General features: G+C 40.7%; 1 protein-coding gene across 2 annotated transcripts; it reads right to left on the reverse strand.

The window, feature by feature from the left end:
• Nucleotides 1-2,442: 2,442 nt before the first annotated feature.
• LOC101697994 (bone morphogenetic protein 15) lies at nucleotides 2,443-10,212 on the reverse strand. Of its 2 annotated transcripts, none has more exons than XM_021250044.2 (3): nucleotides 8,573-10,212; nucleotides 7,540-8,103; nucleotides 2,443-3,378 (listed from the first exon to the last, which is right to left on the reverse strand). In XM_021250044.2, the coding sequence occupies exons 2-3, from the start codon at nucleotides 7,889-7,891 to the stop codon at nucleotides 2,525-2,527; spliced, it is 1,206 nt and encodes a 401-aa protein (XP_021105703.1). In that variant the 5' UTR covers nucleotides 7,892-8,103; nucleotides 8,573-10,212; the 3' UTR covers nucleotides 2,443-2,524. The 2 variants fall into 2 exon arrangements, with proteins under 2 accessions (XP_021105703.1, XP_021105702.1); XM_021250043.2 differs by lacking the exon at nucleotides 8,573-10,212 and adding an exon at nucleotides 8,245-8,495.
• Nucleotides 10,213-21,928: the final 11,716 nt, after the last annotated feature.

Genomic DNA, 21,928 nt, shown 5'->3' on the forward strand with positions numbered 1-21,928 from the left:
GGAAAGCTTGGATGATATGTGAACCCAGAAGGTGTTCTGCCTGAGTGTGGGATATCATGAGGGTACTGAGGACATGGAGAAAAATGCCTGAGCTGATTGCTAAAGATATAGTAAAGCAGATAGATGAGCAAAAGTATGTTAAAGAATAGCTCTTCAGACAGAAAAATAAAATTTTTGTATGTAGAAACTTGGAAGATACTCAGTCTAGCTGGAGTCAATTGTTAAGAAGCAAGTGGTAAAATTTGAGGTAATTTGTAATGGACAGAAATGATGAAGATAAGAATTAACATTTGGCAAACACATGCTCCCTAAATCAGTCCTAGGCTACTAAGACTGGTGATGAGTGGTCAAAGAATATCTTGCCAGGGGAAAAGACCTATTGGGCTTCTTTAACAACACACCTATTAACAAAGATTTTGTTCCTATTTTTCCATTTTCTCATATTAATCTCATTCCCTTCTATCCTTTCCCCTAGCCCTCCCACTTCCTTCCCCTTTGCCCCTTCTTCTTTTTTTGTTTTTTTTTTGTACCGGGGATTGAACTCGGGTCCTTGCACTTGCGCAGCAGGCGGTGAAACCACTGAGCTAAATCCCCGGCCCTTTTGTTGTTTTTTGTTTTTTTGTTTTTTTGTGTTTTTGGTACCAGGGATCGAACTCAGGACCTTGCACTTGCAAGGCAGGCGCTGGAATCACTGAGCTAAATCCCCGGAATGGGATTAATATGAGAAAATGGAAAAATAGGAACAAAATCTTTGTAAATAGGGAGGAATGGAGGGGTTGAAGGGAGGGCTGGGCAAGGGTGAAAAATAAGAACCAAGAAAGAATATGTAAAGGTGCAAATTTCCAATGATGAATGTCATTATACTGTATACCTAAAATGTACCAATGATTAGAATGAATAATCGATAATGCAAAATAGGAAGAAAAGGTCCAAAGGGGTAGGGGTAGTGGGAGGGGCAGAGGAAAGGAAATAAGGGAAAGGAAAAATGATGAAAAATGGAAAAAAATGGAAATAAAGTCTTTGTAAAATAGGGAAGGGTGGAGGGGGTGAAGGAAGGGCTAGGAATGGGGAAAAACATAAGAACCAAGATGCATTATGTAAAGGTACAATTCCCAATGAGAAATGTAATTGTGTTGTATACCTAAAATGTACCAATAAAGAATTTAACAACAAAAAAAACCAAACAAACAAAAAACAACACACCTTGATGCATATCAATCACTAGTAGTATTGCCTCGAGAGAAGAATTCTGAGGAGAGTTCAGCCATGCCCCTCAGCGACCAGGGTGAGCTGGTCACAGTTAATGGGAAGAAAGGACATTAATTCCTTTCACCCACCCTCTCCCAATACTCAAAATATCTAAGATTCTCTTTTAAAACCAACAAAATCATTTTCAAAACAGCCTAGTCCCATCACTTAAAATACAGAAAAGGAGTAGAAAGGAATCACATTGCAATCATCATTTAATCCAAAGCAGAGGTCCATGCCTCCCCCAAACAGCAAGAACTCTAACCAGAATCCCACTAGACACACGAAACAGGCAAATCCAGGTCTCAAAAAGTCACCCTGCCTGCCTGCCTTGCAAGCGCAAGGTCCTGAGTTCAATTCCTAGTACCAAAAAAAAAAAGTCACCCTGCCACAAGCCCACTACTTCCATCTCTAATTAGGTCTCCTGGCTCTGAGCTACAAAACAACTTTATTTATGGGGTTATTAACAGGGTTTAAGTGTCACATAAAGAAGAGACCCTGTAAGATCTGTTCTAGAGAAGGTTTATTATTCCTTCATTCATAATTAAATCAATGACAGCTTTCTTCTCTTCACTCCGTAAGCTGGTGGTCTGGAGAGGCTGCCGTTTCAGACAGCTCCATACTCATGCTTTCTTACGAGCCTCGTTGAAGGCTGTTGTACTTATCCTAGGACAGGAAGGGGTCCCATGTACTTTTCTCACATTCAGATGATAAGAGGAAAAGCCTGATGTGATAGCTAAGATTTCAGTAGATTTGTTTCATACAAAGTTTTCTAATGCATCTGAGAAAAGATTTAGAAGGCAATACAAACACAGAAGTAGGTAGTAGCTAGTGGTTTCTAGGAGCCAGAAGGCAAGGAAAAAGATTATAAAATCTAAAGCAACTTTCACAACCCTAAATAAGAAGATGGACACTAGGAAGACTTCCTCTTCCTCAAGCTTTGCTAGGAAGCTTTCTAAAGTTTAACATCATGTACCCACAACTTTAGATAAAGTCATTTGAAAAGCCAAGCACATTGTGAAAAGAACATCTTAAACCCAAGTACTAAGGGCTCTGATGGGTGGTCAAGTTGTAGTTACCTATGCTAGAAGATTGGTATTAAAACAATTTTATGAACTGAGTAGCTCACAAAAGGAAAAAAAATACAGTAACATTTGAGGCAAGGAAGAGAAAGTATAGATTGAGAAGAAACTATTTCAGCTTTAACATTGATATTTATTTCTTTTAAACTCTTTTCCAATTTCTTGGGAAACCAGAGTGAGCTACACTTTCATTCTCACCTACATGTGCAGGACTGTGCAACCATACCCTCATGTTCTTTGTACAAAATACTCCCATTTGCCTCAATAAGAAGAACACTCATAGCATCGTACTTATAAGGGACACAGGAAGGCTGAGGGATGCTCTGGTTCACCAGCTTATTAATGAGGCTCTGGATGATGGCATGATTGGGGGAATTGAGACCATAGTGTAGTACTCGAGGGCAAGTTCCTTTACAGTAATTCGGGGTATAGTGGTGGGGAGCAATGATCCAGTGATCCCAGCCCAACTGACGAAAGCTGACTGTGTAAGGATGGAGGGAACACTGGTTATTTTTAGACTCATCCTGTTCCTGGGAGGGGGTAGAAACCTCAGGTGCAACACTATCTACTTGCCGAGCCTTCCTTGAGAGAAGAGAAGATTCCCCTCCCATAAACTCCTCCAGGCCACTGGGAAGAAGTTCAGCCTTCCAAGCAGTTTTATGAGTGTCATTGAGATGAAGTAGCAAGAAGGCAATATCCATGGACAAAGTGTCATGCTGGTGGAACTCAAGAACCTCACTATTGTTTTGCTGCTGACACATAAAACGCAGTCGTAGGACCCTCCGTCCCTTGTGATTCCAGAGCTTCTGCCGAATGTGTTGGGTGATATCCATCTCTGTCCAGGTCTGAGACATCAGGGACAGCTGTGAGGAACCTCTTCCTGATGAGTGGTTGTTTGGGCTTTTGGGGACCCAGAGCTCCACATGGCAGGAGAGGCTGAAGCGAGCTAGGTGGAGTTGATGGCGGTAAACCATAGTGGCTCTCACTAATTGGTAAGCTACCCGGTTGCGTTCTAGAAGAAAGTTCAGAAGCCGTGTATGCCAGGAACCTTCACAAGAGAGCACAGAGAACGGGTTAGCTTCTTACCTCCTAGGCTGAATAGCCCTCATAAAACTGTTCCATACAGACAGATGTACTCAGCCCTAAAATTAACTCAAGATAATGATAGTATCTATAGTTTCTTGAGTGTTTATTAACATACTAGGTGTTTTATGTTTATAACCTCTTTAATCCTCAATAGGCTGAGATATTTTTTATCCTCATTTTGCCAACAAGAAAATTGAGGCTCATAGAATATTATAAGAGACACAGAGCCAAGGGTTGAGAATCGTGTCTCAGTGGTAGATCACTTACTTAGCATATATGAAGCCCTGTGCTCAATCCCCGAAACCACAAATCAAAACAGAAAGGACACACAGTTAATATGTGGTACAATCAAGATTTGAGCCAGTCTATTTCAATATCAAGAAATTATGTTTCACTTTGAGATCACTCACAGGGCTATGTTCAGCAGGTAAAAACTCAAATATGTAACTATTCGTCATATTCCATTCATAGAAGTAGATAAATTATATTATTGACTATTACAGATATTCCTCATTTAATGACCTACTTAATGACTGCTCAGCTTTATGACTGAAGCACAGTTTGGACTTACAACTCATCCTTTTTATGGTACAGTTCTGCATATCTTGTTTATAGAGCCTCAATGTCTTTTTGCACAGTATACCTTGTTTATACAATATTGTGATTTTTGCTGATTGTAGTGTACAGTATAGTTCTGTAGTTTTATGTTCTGTTATACATTACAGTATTGCATATAAGAGTTAGGCAAAATAAAAGCAAAGCCATCAAGCTGGAGTTTCCTTTCACTGTTTCTTTGTTTTGAATATTGTAATACTATATTCAATTCCTCACTTAGCAAACAATTCATTTAATGACGTCGCAGAAACTGTTAAATGAGGAATGTCTGTACTAGGTAACTAATGAAAAGAGTTGAGACATACATGGATTTAAAAAAATCATGTCATATCACTATACAGATGAAGCTTTGGGGCAACAATGCAGGGTGCTATGCCTGCCATCATGTCAAATCTAGGACCAAGACACCACAAAATAATGTATATTCCCCCACTAGTGGGGACAGCTATTTTTGCTATTTCTACCTTCTATCAGCTTCAAGAATTGCTTCTTGAGTATTGTTGCCTCCTGGCCATCTCTCCTTTATCCTTCAATTTCTCTCTTTTCTGTTCTTTGCTGGAAATAGTTCACCATTTACCCCCATTCATTTTACTACCCCTTCCCTAAATACTATTTTAACAAGGCCTTGCCACCTAAATACTGTTATTTTGTTTCCAGAGAAGCCTAACAAAAGCTGCATATCCCCTAATGATTAAGAGCTTTATTCTAATCTCTAGGGCTGACATCCACTGTTCAAGGCTCTGACCTTTTACTCCCCCTCCTGGCAAAGGTAAAGAACAAAAACTACAAAACCAGCTACTTCCAGGAAAAACCCTTCTCTCATCTCCACATGTCTTAGTAAGCATTTGTGTTAATTTATATATTATTCACCTAAACTTCTTTCTCCACTGAATCTATAGTCCTGGAATTTTTCAGTAGTACAGGGATTTTCAACACAGTTTTTGTGTATTGATATTCCAACTTATGCCCTCATGTTTGGGACACCAACCATCAATCACATGAGGTCCAAGCCAGGCTTCTATTTGCTTTCTCAAGTTATTCCACAATCCCATCTTACAAGAATTTTTCCAAGGACTCACCCATACACCTGCTCCACTCAGCCTAGAAAGGAACCCAACCTAAAACTCCAGCAAGGAAGTGTCCTTTCAGACCCTGACATCATGTGTTTCCAGAAGTAGAGTGGGGTTGCTAAGGATCAGAGTGAGAAGGGTCTACTTAGAACTTTTCAGGTAAAGGGATGATTGATACAGCCTGTATAACAACCTGTCATCTTTTGGATCCTTTCCAGAGTCCCTAGATGTCAGTATGTTTTAAAGTCACCCCTGAATACTTGCCTAATTCTAGGCATCTTCTGTATGAACTTGCTTTTCACAGCTGTCTGCTGCACTTAGGAATGGAATCCAGATCCCTTGAGCCTAAAGGTCCCTGCCTCTTATAGCCTCATATCTTTCCATACTTCACAACATTTACTTAGCTCCTGCCACACTGATACTTGACAAGCTTGTTGCACAATGGTGCCGAACCTACAACATGTGTGCCGCAGTAGTTGTTTGTTATCACTGAAAGCTCTAAAAGGTTCGCCATCACTACTCTAGGGCTTTGCACATATTCCTTTCAAGTAAATGAACTTGTTCTCTACCTTCTCATGCCTAGCTTCTTTCCTTATAGGCCTCAGCTCAAATGTCACCTTTTCCAAAATACTTTCACTGAACTCCATGATAAGAGATGATAGCACTGCTATTCTATACCATAACAATCTTATTTCATTATTTGATGGTACTTGTCATAATTTGCAATGACTTAACTATATTTCCTTATCTATCTCCCCTATAAGAACATGACAGTAAGGGTTTCACCTGTTTTAATCGTATCTATTTATCTAGAACTCATTAGATGCTGAATAAATATTTATTAAATCAATCTTCATCCATACCAAGCTATTTTCTCTTTCCTAAGTCAGAATGTACTTCTCTGCCAGGCTGCATAGTCTCCTTACTCCTTCTCCAAGTTCCAGTTCAAACATTACCTCCTAAATGAGACCCTTTCGCATTCACTCTACTTCCTTTTTCTTGCTCCACACAGTGAGCTATTTCATCTTTATCCTCCTGGAAGCCTTGTTGCTCACCTTCTTCAGATCACTCTTTGTACCATAACATCATTATGTGATTATCTATCCATTCTTTTACACTAGGAGCTTCTAGATGTCAGGAAAGCAGTTATTTTCCTCTGTGTACCCAATCCAAATAGAATGCATACTGCTCAATTAAAATCTGTTGGGGATTCATCAGAGCATGGCAATTAAAGGCACAGGCTCTGGAGCCTGAGAGCATAGGTTTGACACCTGGCTCTATCAATTACTAGCCAGGTAACATTGATAAAGTTATTCTGAGCCTTGGGTTCTTCACCTATAAAATAGTTATATTAATCCTACTTACCATATCTGGTGGTCATGAGAATTAAAGGAGATAATGTTTGAAATATGTGTTGTAAAATTCTTGGGACACCATAAACTCACAGTAAGGGATAGCTAGGTGAATTTTGGTTGTTTTGTGGAGTAGGGTGGGGCATCTGTCTATAGTCATCTGAGATTAGAGAAAGCCCCAGATTGATCTCATGATCTCAAGAGTTCCTTGAAGTTGATGGCTGTCTACATTCTGTAAAGAGCCCTACACGTTAGGAGCTGCTATATTAGAACAGTTTAATGCAGATTTGTAAAACAAAATCAAGCACTAATAGAACCAAGAAAAATTCCAAATCACATTTAGAGCCAATATTCCAAAGTAACAACATAGCCTAAATAGGAAAATTGCTTGATGGACAAGGATATTGGGATACTGTATTTAAAAGGTGAAAAGTTATGGACAGATTTTAGAATTAGTCCCAAGTTCAAACACGATCTCTGCACCCACTGTCTGCATGATATTTGCAAATTATTTAATCTCTCCATTTCTTAGTTTTCCTATCTTTAAAATCAAGCTAATTGTCCCATTATAACAAATGGTAGTCTGCTCTCATAAGGATTAAGTACAATAACATGTTCACACAATCAGGTATATAGACCCTAAAATATTAGCTTGTTTCTGTCCTGTATGAGGCCTTGTATATTTTCCCTAACTCAGCCTTCTATGCTATTTGCCTTCTAAGAGGAAAAAACCACATAAACAGCCGTCCCCAACAGTGCAGTTGGGTATTTCTCAAATACAATTTTTAGAGCTATCACAAGCAATAAGATTTCTATGAAAGACAGGGGTGGACATATTCTTTATTTGCCCCCAGGGATTGAAAAATTCCTCACTAGGTCCCAGTATCATCTGTTTAAGCTGGGGCCCTAAAAAGAAGGTAGGCTTGATACCAGCTTTCCCAAGCTTGCCATCCTTTGAAAACCATGCCTGAGGAAGCAATCCACCCACAAACAATAAAGTCTGACTCTAAACCACAGATTCCTTGTCCTCTGTGGACTTTTCCGCTTCTCTCCTCCCCAAAGCAATATGGAGATACAAGAACTCACCTCTAAGAGGCCTTGCTACATTGGCTGAGGGCATCAACAGCCTCACCATCGTGGCACCAATTGTGCGGTTTTCCCTCGGGTGCCCATCTGAGTCAGCTGAACGCTGGTACAACTCCAGCATGTACTGCAGGGGAAGACCTTGGAGGTATGGCTTTCTCTGTTCCTTTCCAGGGGCTTCTTCTAGCAGCTTCTCAACAAAGGGCATGGTGGGAGTTTCAGCCGGTGGCAAGGTAGGGCTCTCAGGCAGGAAGGTGATAGCAGGCTGCCCTACCTCTGCCATTTGGACTCTATCTTCCAAATAAAGCATCAGTCCAAAAAGAAGAAAGAGTCTAAGAGAGCTGAGGATAATCATTTTGAAAGGCTTGGTATTCAGCAATAGCTTCCAAACTAAGCTCAAAGTATGCCACTGTGACTCCTTTCTTTCATGCAGGTAACCACGACTTAGCTCCACAACAACCGAGGATGGGCCAAGGAGGGAGGGAAAAAAAGAAGGGCAGGCAAACAGGTCCTATATTGCCTTCTACTCGAGGATATCCAGAGCCAAAGCAGATCTCCTCACTTGGCCTGTTGGCATGAAACAAAGAGTAAAAGCAAGTAAATAAGCAAGCATGTCTTCCCTACTTTCCAGGGCTGGGAACAAGATAGTACTTCTTCAGGAGGCTGAGCTAACACAAGAGAGGTCCATACTAGAACTTGCTCACTTACCTTATCCTGGAGGGTAAAATAAATACTCCTGGCCTGCTAGTCACCACAGTTTTAAACACATGCCCTTAATCAGGCTTTAAAGGGCCAGAAGCCTCCAGCTCCTATCACACTTCCATGCCTCTAATGCAGCATTTCCCAAAATATAGTCTGCTGCTAATTTGTAGTGAAACTATCTGAGATGATTGTTAAGAATGAAAATTCCTGGATCTGGACTCAAACACGGACTCTCTGGGGGTATCAAGTGTTCCAGAAATTTCCTATGAACGCTAAAATCCAGAAGTCAGATTTCAGTGATTGTAGCTGCTGGAGTCTGAAGAAGATGGCTTACCAGTGGTTGTCAATCTTGGCTGTATTTTGGAATCACCTGAGGAACTTCCATTATTTTGAATTCCTGGATATCACCCCTCCATCAGGAATTGTGATATAATGCATCTGGGATGTGAGAGAATCAGGGTTTCTTTTAGTGTGTAGCTAAGCTTGAAAATTCCAACTTGGAATTGTTTGGGTTTTCCATGGCAAATGTTCAATAAGCTTTATTGGAGAAACCTGAGTCAGTTGCAGAGGAGCGTGTGAGAATTCACCTAGCCCACCTGGTTAATGGGAGACAGCAGGGATGAGCCAGTTGGTTAAGACTGCCGTTGGGCCAGGATTCTGAAGAAAGATGGTAGATGTAGACTTGGCCTTATCCAAGTTTGCTGGGGCTCTGAAAAGAAGTTGGGGCAGAAAGTCAAGACCTGTATCTTGGTTACTTTTCTCCCATTGCTGAGACAAAATACCCAGCAGCCAAAGTTAAAGGGGGAAAGGTTTATTTGGTGCACAGTTTGTAGATGTTTTAATCCACAATCAGCTGGCTCCAAGGCAGGGTAGCACATGGCAGAGGGGCAACAGTTCACGGCGTCAGAAGACAGCAAAAGCAAGCAAGGGACCTAAATGGTGGGGGTCTTTCTGCTCCTTTGATCTTATCCAGACTACCAGGATTAGGGCGGTGCCAAATCAATCAGTGGACTGATTTAGTAATCACCCACCCTTAATCCCAGTGTCACACACTCTAGATTCAGCCACCTTTGAAAAAGCTCTATGATCACATGAGGCTTTGGGGGAACATCTAGACATAAACCATAACAACCTGGTTATAAGAGAGGATGAGTCAGGCCTGATTTGTAGAAAAGCTTTACTTCATAACAGCAATATTTATGGTCAGGCAGCATTGCTGTGGAGTAGCCATAGGCTTTAGTTGGGAAGTTGTTTTTTTGTTTATGAGAGATCTTGTTTTTCTTACATAAATTCATGGGGAATAGGGCCCAGAAATTCAGGCTCCTTTCCTTTTGGAAGTGTGCTTCTCTGGACAGAGCAGGCTGATAACAGAGTTGAGCCCAGGTTCCTTTGTCTTTTGCTTTCTTCATTTCCCAATCATTTTTCTTCATGCATTTCAGGAAGCTATGTTGGCTCTCAGAGAGCTTGATGTGCTCAGTACCAACATCATTTCTGCTGGTGAGACCCTTGCCCTTAACTTGCTTGTTTGCAATGATAACAGCATACTGCATTATGCTGTAGATTCTTCCAGTTCTGGCATGGTAACACTGATGGAGCATTCCTGACAGTACTCATTCTCTTGATGTCTACAATAATAGCCTTCTTGTAGATTTACATGTACATGTCCAAAGGAACAACTTCATGTTTCCTAAAAGGCCTAGAGAACATATGCCAGGTGCCTCTCCTCTCCCTTTGTGTTTATCATTTTGCTGGATTATTGGATGAAGTCAAATTCAGCCACAAAGAAATCAGGCAGTCTTTGTAATCAGACAACTCTATTATATGAATTATTTCTTATTATCTATTTCTTATTAGCTGTACTTCAACCTGTCTAAGGCAAATTTTGTCATTTCTCTGAGCCTCAGTCTCCTCACCTGTAAAACAGAAATAACACATTTTACCTCACAGGTTGTGAGAATACAAGTAACTAATCTATGTTAATTGTACAAAGCCTCATTAGATATATGGCATATGGTCTAAATTGTACAAGTAGATATGTGGAATATAGTTACGCATTTGAAATCATCTGTTCCTTTTCTCCGTTTTTTCTTACATAACTATAGGTTCTAACATGCATTGTAAAACAAAAGATGTGAGGGGCCAGGGATGTAGCTCAGTGGCACCACACCTGCCTTGCAAGCGCAAAGTCCTGAGTTTGATCCCCAGTACCAAAAAAAAAAAAAAAAAGATGTGGGCTAAGGAGTTTTCTAGATCTCTGCTCAAATACTGATAATCTCTATATCTCCACTCAAAACGATCAGCTCAGGAAACTTAAGCAAGCCTTAGTTTCTTCATCTATATGGCTAGCTTCACCAGAGAGTTGCTGTGAGCCTTATATTGGACCCATTTGTATTATCTACAATAACAGACAAGCGAGGGATATACACAGATGGTTCACAGTATGCAACTCCTGAATAAACAACAAATATTAAAATATGTAATGAAAATCAGGAAAATGCAATGTAATACCATGTAAAATATGATTTCACATCCACTGGATAGACAGCATAATAAATCTGACTTTATTAAGTTTAGGTGATGACAGGGAAATGATGTTATCAAGGGGTTCATTTAGTTTGGAGCATGATTTCCCTTGATGTCTCCATGATACTGGAAGGGGCTTGTATCTCTCAAGAACATTTACCTGCCATCTTTTTAGAGTTGGATGTAGGGAACAGGGAAAGGGGACATTACTAGAACGTCTGTAGTAAGTAAGTCTTAGTCTCCTGTGAGCCACGGCAGCACAAGGTGAATTACAGGAAAGGTAGAAAAATGAGATTGAGAAGAAGCTGAGCTTTGGGTCTGATCAGTGCTGCTCTGGGTGGCAAAGACGAAAGCCCCCAGCTTATGGCACCTTTTATTCAGTTCATTGGGAGAAACAAATGTAACAAATGACTTGCAGAGAGTTCAGTACATCCTGCGTAAATAAGATGTAACAATCCAAGAACAAGGAGGAACTGAGTAGATGTTTGTTCCTCCCAGGATGTTTTCAACTCCCAGGATGTTTCTTGTCCTAGAGAATCACAGCTTCCCTGGATCATTGAGATCTCAGTTGTGACCAGGGGCCAAAATGGAATTATGTCTCGGAATTCCATAGCTGGGCTGTAGGCAGGGGAACTAAGCTAACCAAATGATTTTTCCCTAAAATTATGTAGCATTGCTCCCAACAATTGGATTCTGATATAGAATCAAAGGAAGTAGAAAGAGCCAACATATTACACAAGAGAGAGCATGATCTTGGTTTTAATTCCTGGTTCTGCCATTTGGGAGGTATCACTTAACCTTTGTGCATCTCTTTTTTCTTAACTATAAATTGGGAAAATACTTTTGAATATTATTATTATAAGACACCTAGATAATCTTCAATAAATGGAAAATTGTTTATGTTTAATAGCCTACATTTAAAAATATTTGTAAAATATACCTGAAAGAAATATCTGCTCAACACCTTCAAAAGTTCATCAAAAGTTTTATTCCATCACTCTACCCACCAAGGCTTCAGGAGATTCACCTGGCTGAATAGATCAGCTTTCTTGTTTTCAGAAATTGACATAGAAACTAACCCCTTTCTTATTGCCAAAATGAAAGGAATCTGACATGATTATTTCCTGAAAATTCCTTCAGGTTGGCCCCATGCATTCTACTTCTCCAAAGCCCTAGAAGAAGGCACCATCTGTCTTTCTAGCCTTGTATTAGGGGTGGGGGTGAATGGGTGGTTTGTAGGGGAGTGGAGCAGGATATGTTAAAAGATATTTGCCAGTTCTTCCTGCTTTAGAAAAAGAAAGTAATGTTAAATAAGTAAGCATATAAATCTGACAATTTAGGTGATTATTAGTATGACATAAAAGGATCTGAACACACAAAAAATGGGTCACCCCCAAAGTCTATCAGCAGTAGGCACTCTTAATGTTGTAGTATGGATTAAATTTCAAACTACAGTATGCTGGGAACACTGATAAAAATGCATGAAATTTACAAAGAATATATTTGTATCCAATTTGAGGAACATGGCCACTGTATAAAGTATACATGTATACTAGCATCTTTCGTTTATGAGGTTATAATTTACACTGTCTTGCAACAATATTCATCCAACATATATCCAATAAATACCTCCTATGTGATTGTAGGTGTTAAGGATGCAAGCCCTTAACCAGACTACTTGGGTTCAAACTGCAGCTCTAACACTTAACTAGTTTAGTAATATTGGGCAATTGACCTAATTCTGTCCCTCAGCTTCCTCATCTAATAACATGTGTAATAATAGCACTATATATTTTAGAGGGTTGTGGCAACAATGAAAGTTTGTTGGATGCAAGCACAGTACTTTTCAAAGCCCAAGTCTGGAGGGCAGATGACTAGATAACTGACTACCTCTACACTGGACAAAGGAAAGATGGCTTCTTCCTGAATGTCCTAAAAATTGGCTACATATTAAGTATCATTCCATTTTCTATTGTTTGTCAGTTTCTCAGGCAACAGGCATGGTTGAATAACAATGGAGCCTGTGTCAGAAAAGTTCACTGCAGAAAAGTCATTTTGGCTACTACTTGGGACAGAGGAAAGAAAGTTAAGACCTAGGAATTTGAAGGAGTCCAAACAGGAAGAAATTATTAATGTTTAAGGATATGGAAATGTTAATTACTCTGGTTTGATTACTACACATTGTACACATGAATCAAATCACCCTGTGCTCCATAAACATGTACAATTATTGTCAATTAAAATATAAAATTTAGGGCCAGGATGTAGCTTAGCGGCACAGTCCCTGCCTGGCAAGTGCGAGGCCCTGAGTTTGATTCCCAGTACCAAAAAAGAAAAGTGAAAAAAATTAAATAATTTTTAAATCATAAAAAGGGGTTTGGTGGTGAGGAGGTCAGTGGTAGAGTGTTTGCCTAGAATGCACACACCCTGAGTTCCATCCTCAACCCTGCAAAAACTAACAAAACAAAACAAAACAAAGAAAAAGAATGGTCTGTTCAAGGACTGAGCAACCATTCTCTTGCTCTGCATGTCTATAAGTCCTGTCTTCTTCTCAAAAGTCAGTATTAAGTTTGGTGTTTAAAAGGAAAAGACCTAGAATCTGGACTTAAGCCAAGCACTTGAGACCAATAGTGGGAAAGATAACGAATTTTTAAAAGAATGGTCACTTTGTATAAACAAACCCTTGTCATCCTACTGAGTCATTTAAGGCCAGAATTCCTGTCTCACTTTTTACTTTTGATGCCTGGAATAAAGTGGACAGATTGCTCTTTCTCTTTATTACTGTAGCAATGTGGCAAGATGTCTTGAAAGAGCAGAATTTATAGTTCTCATGGACCTGGAAGCCAGAATCTGGGACATAGCCACTGGGTATCATGAAGCTTTGAAGCAGCTTCCTTATCTCAGCCTTTCTACCTTTCTAATCTTTCAAGCCCAGGACAGAACTAGTACAGATAGAACAATGGAGCTGAGAAAATCACTCCCCTTCATCCTTTTGAGCTTGACAGCAACCTAGGGACATTCCTCTTTCCATTGTACTGAAAGAGGTAGAAAATTACATAACAGAGAGCACTAGAAATCTTTGAAGCTCTGCACAAGCAAGTTGGATCTCCTGGCCTGACCACCAATCGCCTTTACACTACTTGAACCTTAGTAAAATCTTATACATATAATAAGACCATAGTGAATTGTGTGACAGGCTTGTATGCTGAGAGTATCTGAGACGACTCAGCTCCAGTCAATCATTCCTGTCAATCTTACCTAAAGATTCAGTGGGAGGCATCTTGACTGGGGTACATATCCTTTAAATTCCAAAAGCCATATTTATCTGTGTGGTGCTCTTTTACTTTGATATAAGGTATATGATATATGGACCTCCAAATAATATAAGGGAAATATTGTAACTTCCAACCTGCTAGATTTCTGGAGTTTCTATTCTCTATAGTCAAAGAATGAATTCTAGGAACAATGGAGGTTAAGAGTAGAAAGAATTTGAGGGAAAGATAGCTTCTGTCTGACAAAGACAGAAGTGGAACTCAGAAAGTGGGTTGCCCACCAACCCCACTTCTCAGGGGTGTTTAATTGAGCAAATCTGTTATAAACAGCACATGAGACAGGCTTTGTGAAAAAGAAAGGTTTATTCCTGTTCAGGTGTGAAGAGACTGAAATAGGGGCCAGATTTCAGCAGCTAGCTGGGAAAGAAAACTACATTTATATAGGTTTTTGGAAAGGGACTATGATCATAAGGAATGTTTATGACTGAGGGTCAAAGGATGGTCAGGGCAGGTGTATAGACAATTGCTGGACTTCTTGGTGCCAGAGAAATTATATATTCTGTCCTAAATTTTTTTTGTGTGGCTATCTGTCTTCTTTACTAAGAATAGCCTGTTGTTTGCGGAGAGTGGACTGTTTGCTTTGTGAAGGTCTCATTCAGGCCAGGCATGACATTCCCATCTTTTTGTTGTTATATACAGGGTGGGGACAGGAAAGTAGGTGGAGCTTCTCATGGCTTCTAGGTGCATGACAAATGGGCATCAGGGACTGCCTAGACAGGAGAACAATCTTGGGAAAGGGGAGCATATCAAGGAGTGGCCAAGGCCAGCATCTGTCCATTGGTGATCACTTATATAGAGTTCTGTAAGAATTGTGAAAGAAGTCTGAGGAGGCATGGCCCAAATAGAAGGAGAAGAATGATACAGACTAGAGATCCAATGATTGGAAGAAGCCATGTAGTTCAGCCCAATATTAGGCCATGAGTCAGACAGGCACTGTCTAATTTCTGAGGTCTTTTCTGTTAGTTTTTTAGCTGCATCCCATACTATACCTGACTGGAATAAAAACAACATTCTTCTCCTAGAAAGATGAATAATCTGCCTCTCTCAGCTGTTAGAAGATCTAAGTCTTGTCAATTCTGTAAAGCTACTGCCACCAGGGAGTCTACCTGGTTCTGTAAGGTGAGAATGGAATCAGCTATTTCTTTTAGGCTGTCAGAAAGATCTTGGGAGAGGGAGTGATAGTGGGTTAGGGAAATAGTTAAGGTCCCTGCAGCAACAGTGATACCTAAACTAACAAGCAGGGGTATTAAGTGTATGGCAGACTCTGATTTCCTGGGCAATATCTATGTTTGGGCTAAGGTATGTTAGCATGTAGGTGCATGTCTACTTAGTGGGGAGACACAAGTAGGTAGAAGTCCCACAAAGGAAAGACACCTTGGCTAGGTAAGCAGAATCGGTTGTGGATGTTAAAAAGGTGGGTGACTTTTTGGTTTTCTCTTTCCCAAATGCCCAAGGTACCTGCCAGGGCAGCACCTGTCAGGGGTTGGAAGGGTCCCTGGTGGGAAATTTGACTGGTGCCTATTTTCCTGTTTTCCCATTGTAGGAAAAATCTTTTGGTGTCTATTAGAACCCATTGTGAGAAGTGGTTAAAGGTAGGAAAAAAGAGGCAATCTGAGTGAGTGGGAGATTTGTAACAAGGGGTGCAAGGGTATAGGGTCATGCATGGAAAATGGTGGCCATTGCAAACTTCTATTTATTTATCAGTGTTGTCATAATTTTGTGAGGGCCAGCAAAATGGACAGGCTGAGTGAACGGGGCATCCTGAGTACCCTAGTAGCTGGCATGGTCACTTGAGGCCAGTAACAGCAGTCTATAGTTACATTGGTAAGGGAGTAGATGTCCTAGTGATATACCAGAGGACAGATTATGTTGAATGCCAATGGGGGCTTAGAAGAGTAGTATTTGGTTATAGGGCCATGTGTGGGCTTAGATGAGGTTTTGTATTTAGCATTATTTGAGAAATAAGTTTGGAGGAATTAGGCTATACATCCTGACTGAGGGTCTTTTGTTTTGTCAGTGATGGAGAAAGTGGCTACAGACATGTTGTTGAGTAGTTGGAATGGGCCCTTCATTTCATATCGGGGGTGATGTGTAAGAATGGTAAGGGCCCAGGCCTGGGGAGGAATCATGATGACCCTATAGGTGGCTGTAGACATGGAAATGCAGAGCCAGTAGTCTTTGGCTAAGGATGGATTGTACTGGTTCAGCAGGGAGTAAGTTAACTGTAAAATTTTGTAGAGATAATTGGGATTGGGGGGGAGTGTCTGGGGCATGAATGCAGGGTGTGGTGAGAGAAAGGAAGAAGGCTAACTGGGACAAAGGGCACAAGGAGGAGGAAGGGAGATATTTACCGAGGGCAACAATAGGAGTATGAGCATGAGAAGATAGTCCATCCCTGAGGTAAAAGACAATTGAGTTGGAGTTTTAAACATAGGATGTTTAAAGTCTTTGCTATTAATTATTGAACAGGATGAGGGCAAGAAGGAAGGAGAAAAACTCGACCTCTTCTGAGGAGAAGTCACACAGAGTGCCCTGAAAACAGAGATCTTCTATCCACATAAGATATGACTCTAGAGTAGAAGTTTGAGGGTGGAACCAAGTAAGGTCAAAGTAGACTGAATGAAGAAAGTAAATAAAATGACAAGACACACAAAAGCAAAGCATTTATGTATCTTCCAGAATTTGGATCAGCCTGATGGAAGTAGGGGAGATTATTTATGATTTCCACAAGGAGGGTCAGGCAAGTTGTCAGCTGGGCACATCTTCACCCTAGATCAATGAATCCACTGAGGAGGATACTGGAGATGAGCAGCTGTAAATGGCCAAGAAGTGTCCTCTCCTCCTAGGCTGTAGAGACTGGGGATTTAAGGTGTTTTTTTTTTTTTTTTATTAAAACCTATTTATTAGCCAGGCCATCCTTGTGGGGATGAGTGTAAAGAAAAGGCAAGAGAAGGTTAGCAGTGCATTGTCTGTATTTTCAAACCTGTTGTAGGAGAGGGAAATAGTCTCCAGTGAGGTTAGAGTCTCAGCTGAGGTGTGGACCAAGTGAAAAGGTACAGCCATATAAAAGCTCAAATGGGTTATACCCTATAGGTTCTCTGGGCATGGCTCTGATGTGAAGGAGAAGAATGTGAAGCAGGGAAACCCAATCCTTGCAGAGTTGGAGCATGAGCCTGTTAAGGCAGACCTTAAGGAGGCAATTAGCTCCTTCTACCTTCCTGGATGACTAAGGCAAGTAGGGAGTATGAAGATTCCATTGTACAACAAGTGATTTGGATACCTCCTTGGTAATTTGGTGAATGAAAGCTGGGCAACTGATTGAATAGAGGTGGGAAGGCCAAACTGGGGAATGATATTAGCTTGGAGGGAGTTAGCAACTGCTGAGGCTTTTTCTGAGCCTGTGAGAAAGGCCTCTATCCACCCTGTGAAGGTATCAACCCAGGCCAGGAGGTATCTTAACTTTTATACTTGTGACATGTGAGTGAAAATAATTTGCCAGTCCTGAGTTGGGGAAAAACCTTTTGCTTGATGTGTAGGGAAAGGAGGGGGACATAGGGAGCCCTGAGGCATGGTTACCTGGCAAAAAAATTGAGTGGTGATAGTTTTGAGGAGGGCCTTCCAGGAGGGAAAGCAGATAAGAGGCTCAAGCAGATGAGTTAGGGGTTTGTAGCCTGCATGAAAATTATCATGAAGGGATGAAAGAATGGCATGGGCCTGTGAGGTGGGGAGGAGGAATTTCCCCTGGCTTAGGAACTATCCATCTTTGATGAGGAGGTACTTGGAAGGGGAATAGGGCAGAGTGAAGATGGAAGTGGAGCTGATCCTTAGGGTTGTGGAGGGAGAGATTAGCAGCTTCTTTTGTGGTTTTATCTGCAAAGGCATTCCTGGTAGCTATGGGATCTGAAAGTCGCTGGTGTCGCCTGCTGTGAAGCACTGCCACCCATGTTGGTAGGAGAGCAGCCTAAAGAAGGGTATTAATGAGTGGAATATTAATGACTGAAGACCCTTTGGAGGTGAGGAACCCTCTTTTGGCCCAGATGGCAGCATGATTATGTAGTATGAGTCTGTATAGATGTTAACTTGTAAGCCCTTAGCTAGTGTAAGAGCATGGGATAGAGCAGTTAGTTCAGCCTGTTGAGAGGTAGTGGATGGGAGAGAGCTGCAAATTCTATAATAAAGTTCTGGGAGACAATATTGTGTCCTGCCCTGGCAGGAAATTTGAGGGTGGGCTTATATGAACTCCCATCAATAAACCAGGTGTGGTTAGTGTTGAAAAGAGGAAAGGTGGAAATGTGAGGAAAAGGTTGCTAAATGTATCAGAGACATGCAGTCATGTGGTTCAGGCTTTTTAGAAAGGGGTGGTGGGTTGATAAAGTGCATGGCTGGATTAAAATTGGGGCCCAGGACAATTGTTGGAGTCTCCATGAAAAGCACATAGAGTTGAATAAGGCAAAGTGTGGAGAGGAAATGAGAGGTGAGATGAAGACATGAGTCCCTGAAGGTTGTGGGAAGAGAAAAGGGTGAATGGAGCATGTCTAGTGATTTTGAATGTCTCTAGGAGTAGCAGGTCTGTAGCAACAGCCATCCATAGGCATAGCAGCCAACCTGTGACAGTGGGGTCAAACTGTTTGGACAGAAACATGATAGGACATGGGCTAGGACTCTGGGTCAGAACCCCTACTGCACATCCCTTATACTCTACTGTATAAAGGCTGAAGGATTAGGTGAGGTCTGGGAGGGCTAAAGCAGGGGTTGTTTTAGGTCCCCTTTTAAGGTGTGAAACAATGAGTGGGGGGAAGGTTTTGTGATCTAAGAGCTCAGCAGGGTGTCCCTTTGTAAGTTTGTAGAGGGGTTTGGTGAGGAGAACAAAGCTAGGAACCCAGAGGTGGAAATATTCTAGTATGCTGAGAAAGGAAAGGAGCTGTTGTTTGTTAGTATGAATTGGAATCTGAGAAATTTAGTGGATGCAATCTGGAGGTAGGGCTTGGGTATGTTTGTGGAGAATGATGTCCAGATAGGTGACAGACAAGGAAGAGATTTGAGATTTAGATGGGGAGACACAATGTCCCTTGGAGTCTACATGTTGTAATAATAAGAATGTGTCTTTATGGAACAACTCACAGGAGAGTCTATAGAGGAGGAGGTCATCTACATACTGTATGAGATGAGAGGAGAGGAGGAGGGATGGAAGGAGAGTAAATCATGGTCAAGGGCCAGACAAAAATGGTGGGGACTATCCTGGAATCCCTAATGCAAGACAGTCCAGGTCAGGCTCCCAGCCCAGAGGAGGAGGCTTCCAGGCTGCCATAGCACTGCTCCCAGAACAGAGGAGGAGGATTCTGAGCAGCCATAGCACCTCTCCCAGCACAGAGGAGGTGAGCCATGTAGGCATCAGCAACACACCCCCCTTCAAAATGAGAAGACATGTAAACAAGGCTCAAAACCAGACTTGAACATTACCTATAGCAACCCCAAAGGGAATCAAGATGGAATAATCTAATATTCAACCACCTGGACTCCCTGAAATGGCAACAAAAGATGATCTGGAAAAAATGAAATCAGAAATAATTTCTCAGATAAAAACAGAGATTGTGTCCATAGTGTAAGACATGATTAATAAATGTAGAGAGGACACAGATAAAAAAATAGAGGATTTGAGGAACATGATGGAATCCCAACATAGGAAACAAATGGAATTCATAAAACAGATGCAAACAGATTTCCAGGAGATTAAAAAATTCCATTGAAAGTTTATGCAGAAGAATGAGCCAATGTGAAGACAGAATTTGAGATATAGAAGGTAAGGTTGCAATTAGTGACCAGGAGACAAAAAGTTCTTTAAAATTGTAAGGGACCATGAGAAATCAATCCAGCAGCTGCAGGACAATGCAAAGAAGAACATAAGGCTGATTGGAGTCAATGAAGAAACAGGAGAGAGTGCAGATGACATAAAAAAAACTTCATAGAAATAATGGCACAAAACTTCCCAAGCAGAGGAAAAGAACTTGACATAGAGATAAGTGAGGCATATAGGACTCCAAATAGCCTTGATGAAAACAAATCTACACATAGGCATATAATAGTTAAGATTCCAGAAACCCAACAGAAGAACAAAATTCTACAAGCAGTTAGAGAAAAGAAACAAATCACATACAAAGGAAAACCCATCAGAATCACAGCAGACTTCTCAACACAAACCCTCAAGGCAAGAAGATCTTGGAGTGACCTATTCCAAGCCCTAAAGGAAAACAGCCTCCAACCCAGATTGATGTACCCTGCAAAACTATCTTTCAAAATTCAAAGTGAAATAAGATACTTTCAAGATAAAGAGCACCTGAGGAACTTCATGAATACCAAACCAGCACTGCAAAAAATTTTAGATAATATCCTAGGAAAAGACAAGGAGGATCACAACCCCAGAAAGCCCAGCAGAATGAATCCATGGGGCATGACAAGAAATTAAATGTAAAGGGGGAGAATCCAACAAAAAGAAAAAGTCATGACAATGATAAGTCAATACATATCAGTTATAACCATCAAAGTAAATGGTCTCAATTCACCAATCAAAAGAAATGCACTGGCAGAATAGGTCAAGAAGCAAGATCCAACGATATGCTATGTACAAGAAACACACTTAATTCAAAAAGAAACTCACAGACTGAAAGTTAAAGGGTGGAAAACAATACTCCATGTGATAAGAACCAAAAAAAAAAAAAGCAGGAGTAGCTATCCTCTGTGCAGATCAAGTGAATTTCAAACCAACACTGATTAAGACAGACAAAGAAAGACACTACATCCATGTAAAGGGAACCATCAAAGGGGAAGTGATAACAATCACAAATATATATGCACCAAACACAAGTGCACCCAACTATATAAAACAAATATTTTTTTTCTTAAATTCTTTTATTGGTATATTTTAGGTATACAACACAATTACATTTCTCATTGGGAACTTGTACCTTTACATGATGCATCTTGGTTCTTATTTTTTCCCCATTCCTAGCCCTCCCTTCACCCCTCCACCCTTCCCTATTTACAAAGACTTTATTTCCATTCTTTCCATTTCTCATCATGTTTCCTTTCCCTTCTTTCCTTTCCCCTGCCCCTCCCACAACCCCTACCCCTTTGGACCTTTTCTTCCTATTTTGCATTATCAATTGTTCATTCTAATCATTGGTACATTTTAGGTATACAATATAATGACATTCATCATTGGAAATTTGCACCTTTACGTAATCTCTCTTGGTTCTTATGTTTCACCCTTGCCCAGCCCTCTCTTCAACCCCTCCATTCCTCCCTATTTACAAAGATTCTGTTCCTATTTTTCCATTTTCTCATATTAGTTCCATCCCCTTCTTTCCTTTCCCCTACCTCTCCCACTTCCTTCCCCTTCGCCCCTTATATAAAACAAATATTAATGAACATGAAAAATCATATAAGCTCTAATGCAGTAGTAGTAGGGGACCTTAATACCTTGCTGTCACAAATAGACAGATCAACTAGACAAAAAACAAGCTATGAAATACTAGAACTCAAACTTTTGTGTTCTTGTTTTTTTTTTTGGTACTGGGGATCAAACTCGGGACCTTGTGCTTGCGAAGCAGGCACCGGAACCACTGAGCTAAATCCCTGGCCCTAGAACTCAAACTTTTGAACAAATGAACTTATGAGATGTTTATAAAATGTTCCACCCTACAAAATAAGAATACACATTCTTTTCAGCTGCACATGGGTCGTTCTCCAAAATATACCACAGACTCACTCATAGAACATATTTAAGTAAGTGCAAAGGAATTGAAGTTATCCCCTGTATATTATCAGACCATAGTGTG

This window comes from Heterocephalus glaber, unplaced genomic scaffold (assembly GCF_053883595.1).
Source record: "Heterocephalus glaber isolate CG9 unplaced genomic scaffold, H.glaber_assembly_v1.0 deba00001546, whole genome shotgun sequence".
In the NCBI taxonomy this organism is placed as follows: Eukaryota; Metazoa; Chordata; class Mammalia; order Rodentia; family Bathyergidae; genus Heterocephalus; species Heterocephalus glaber.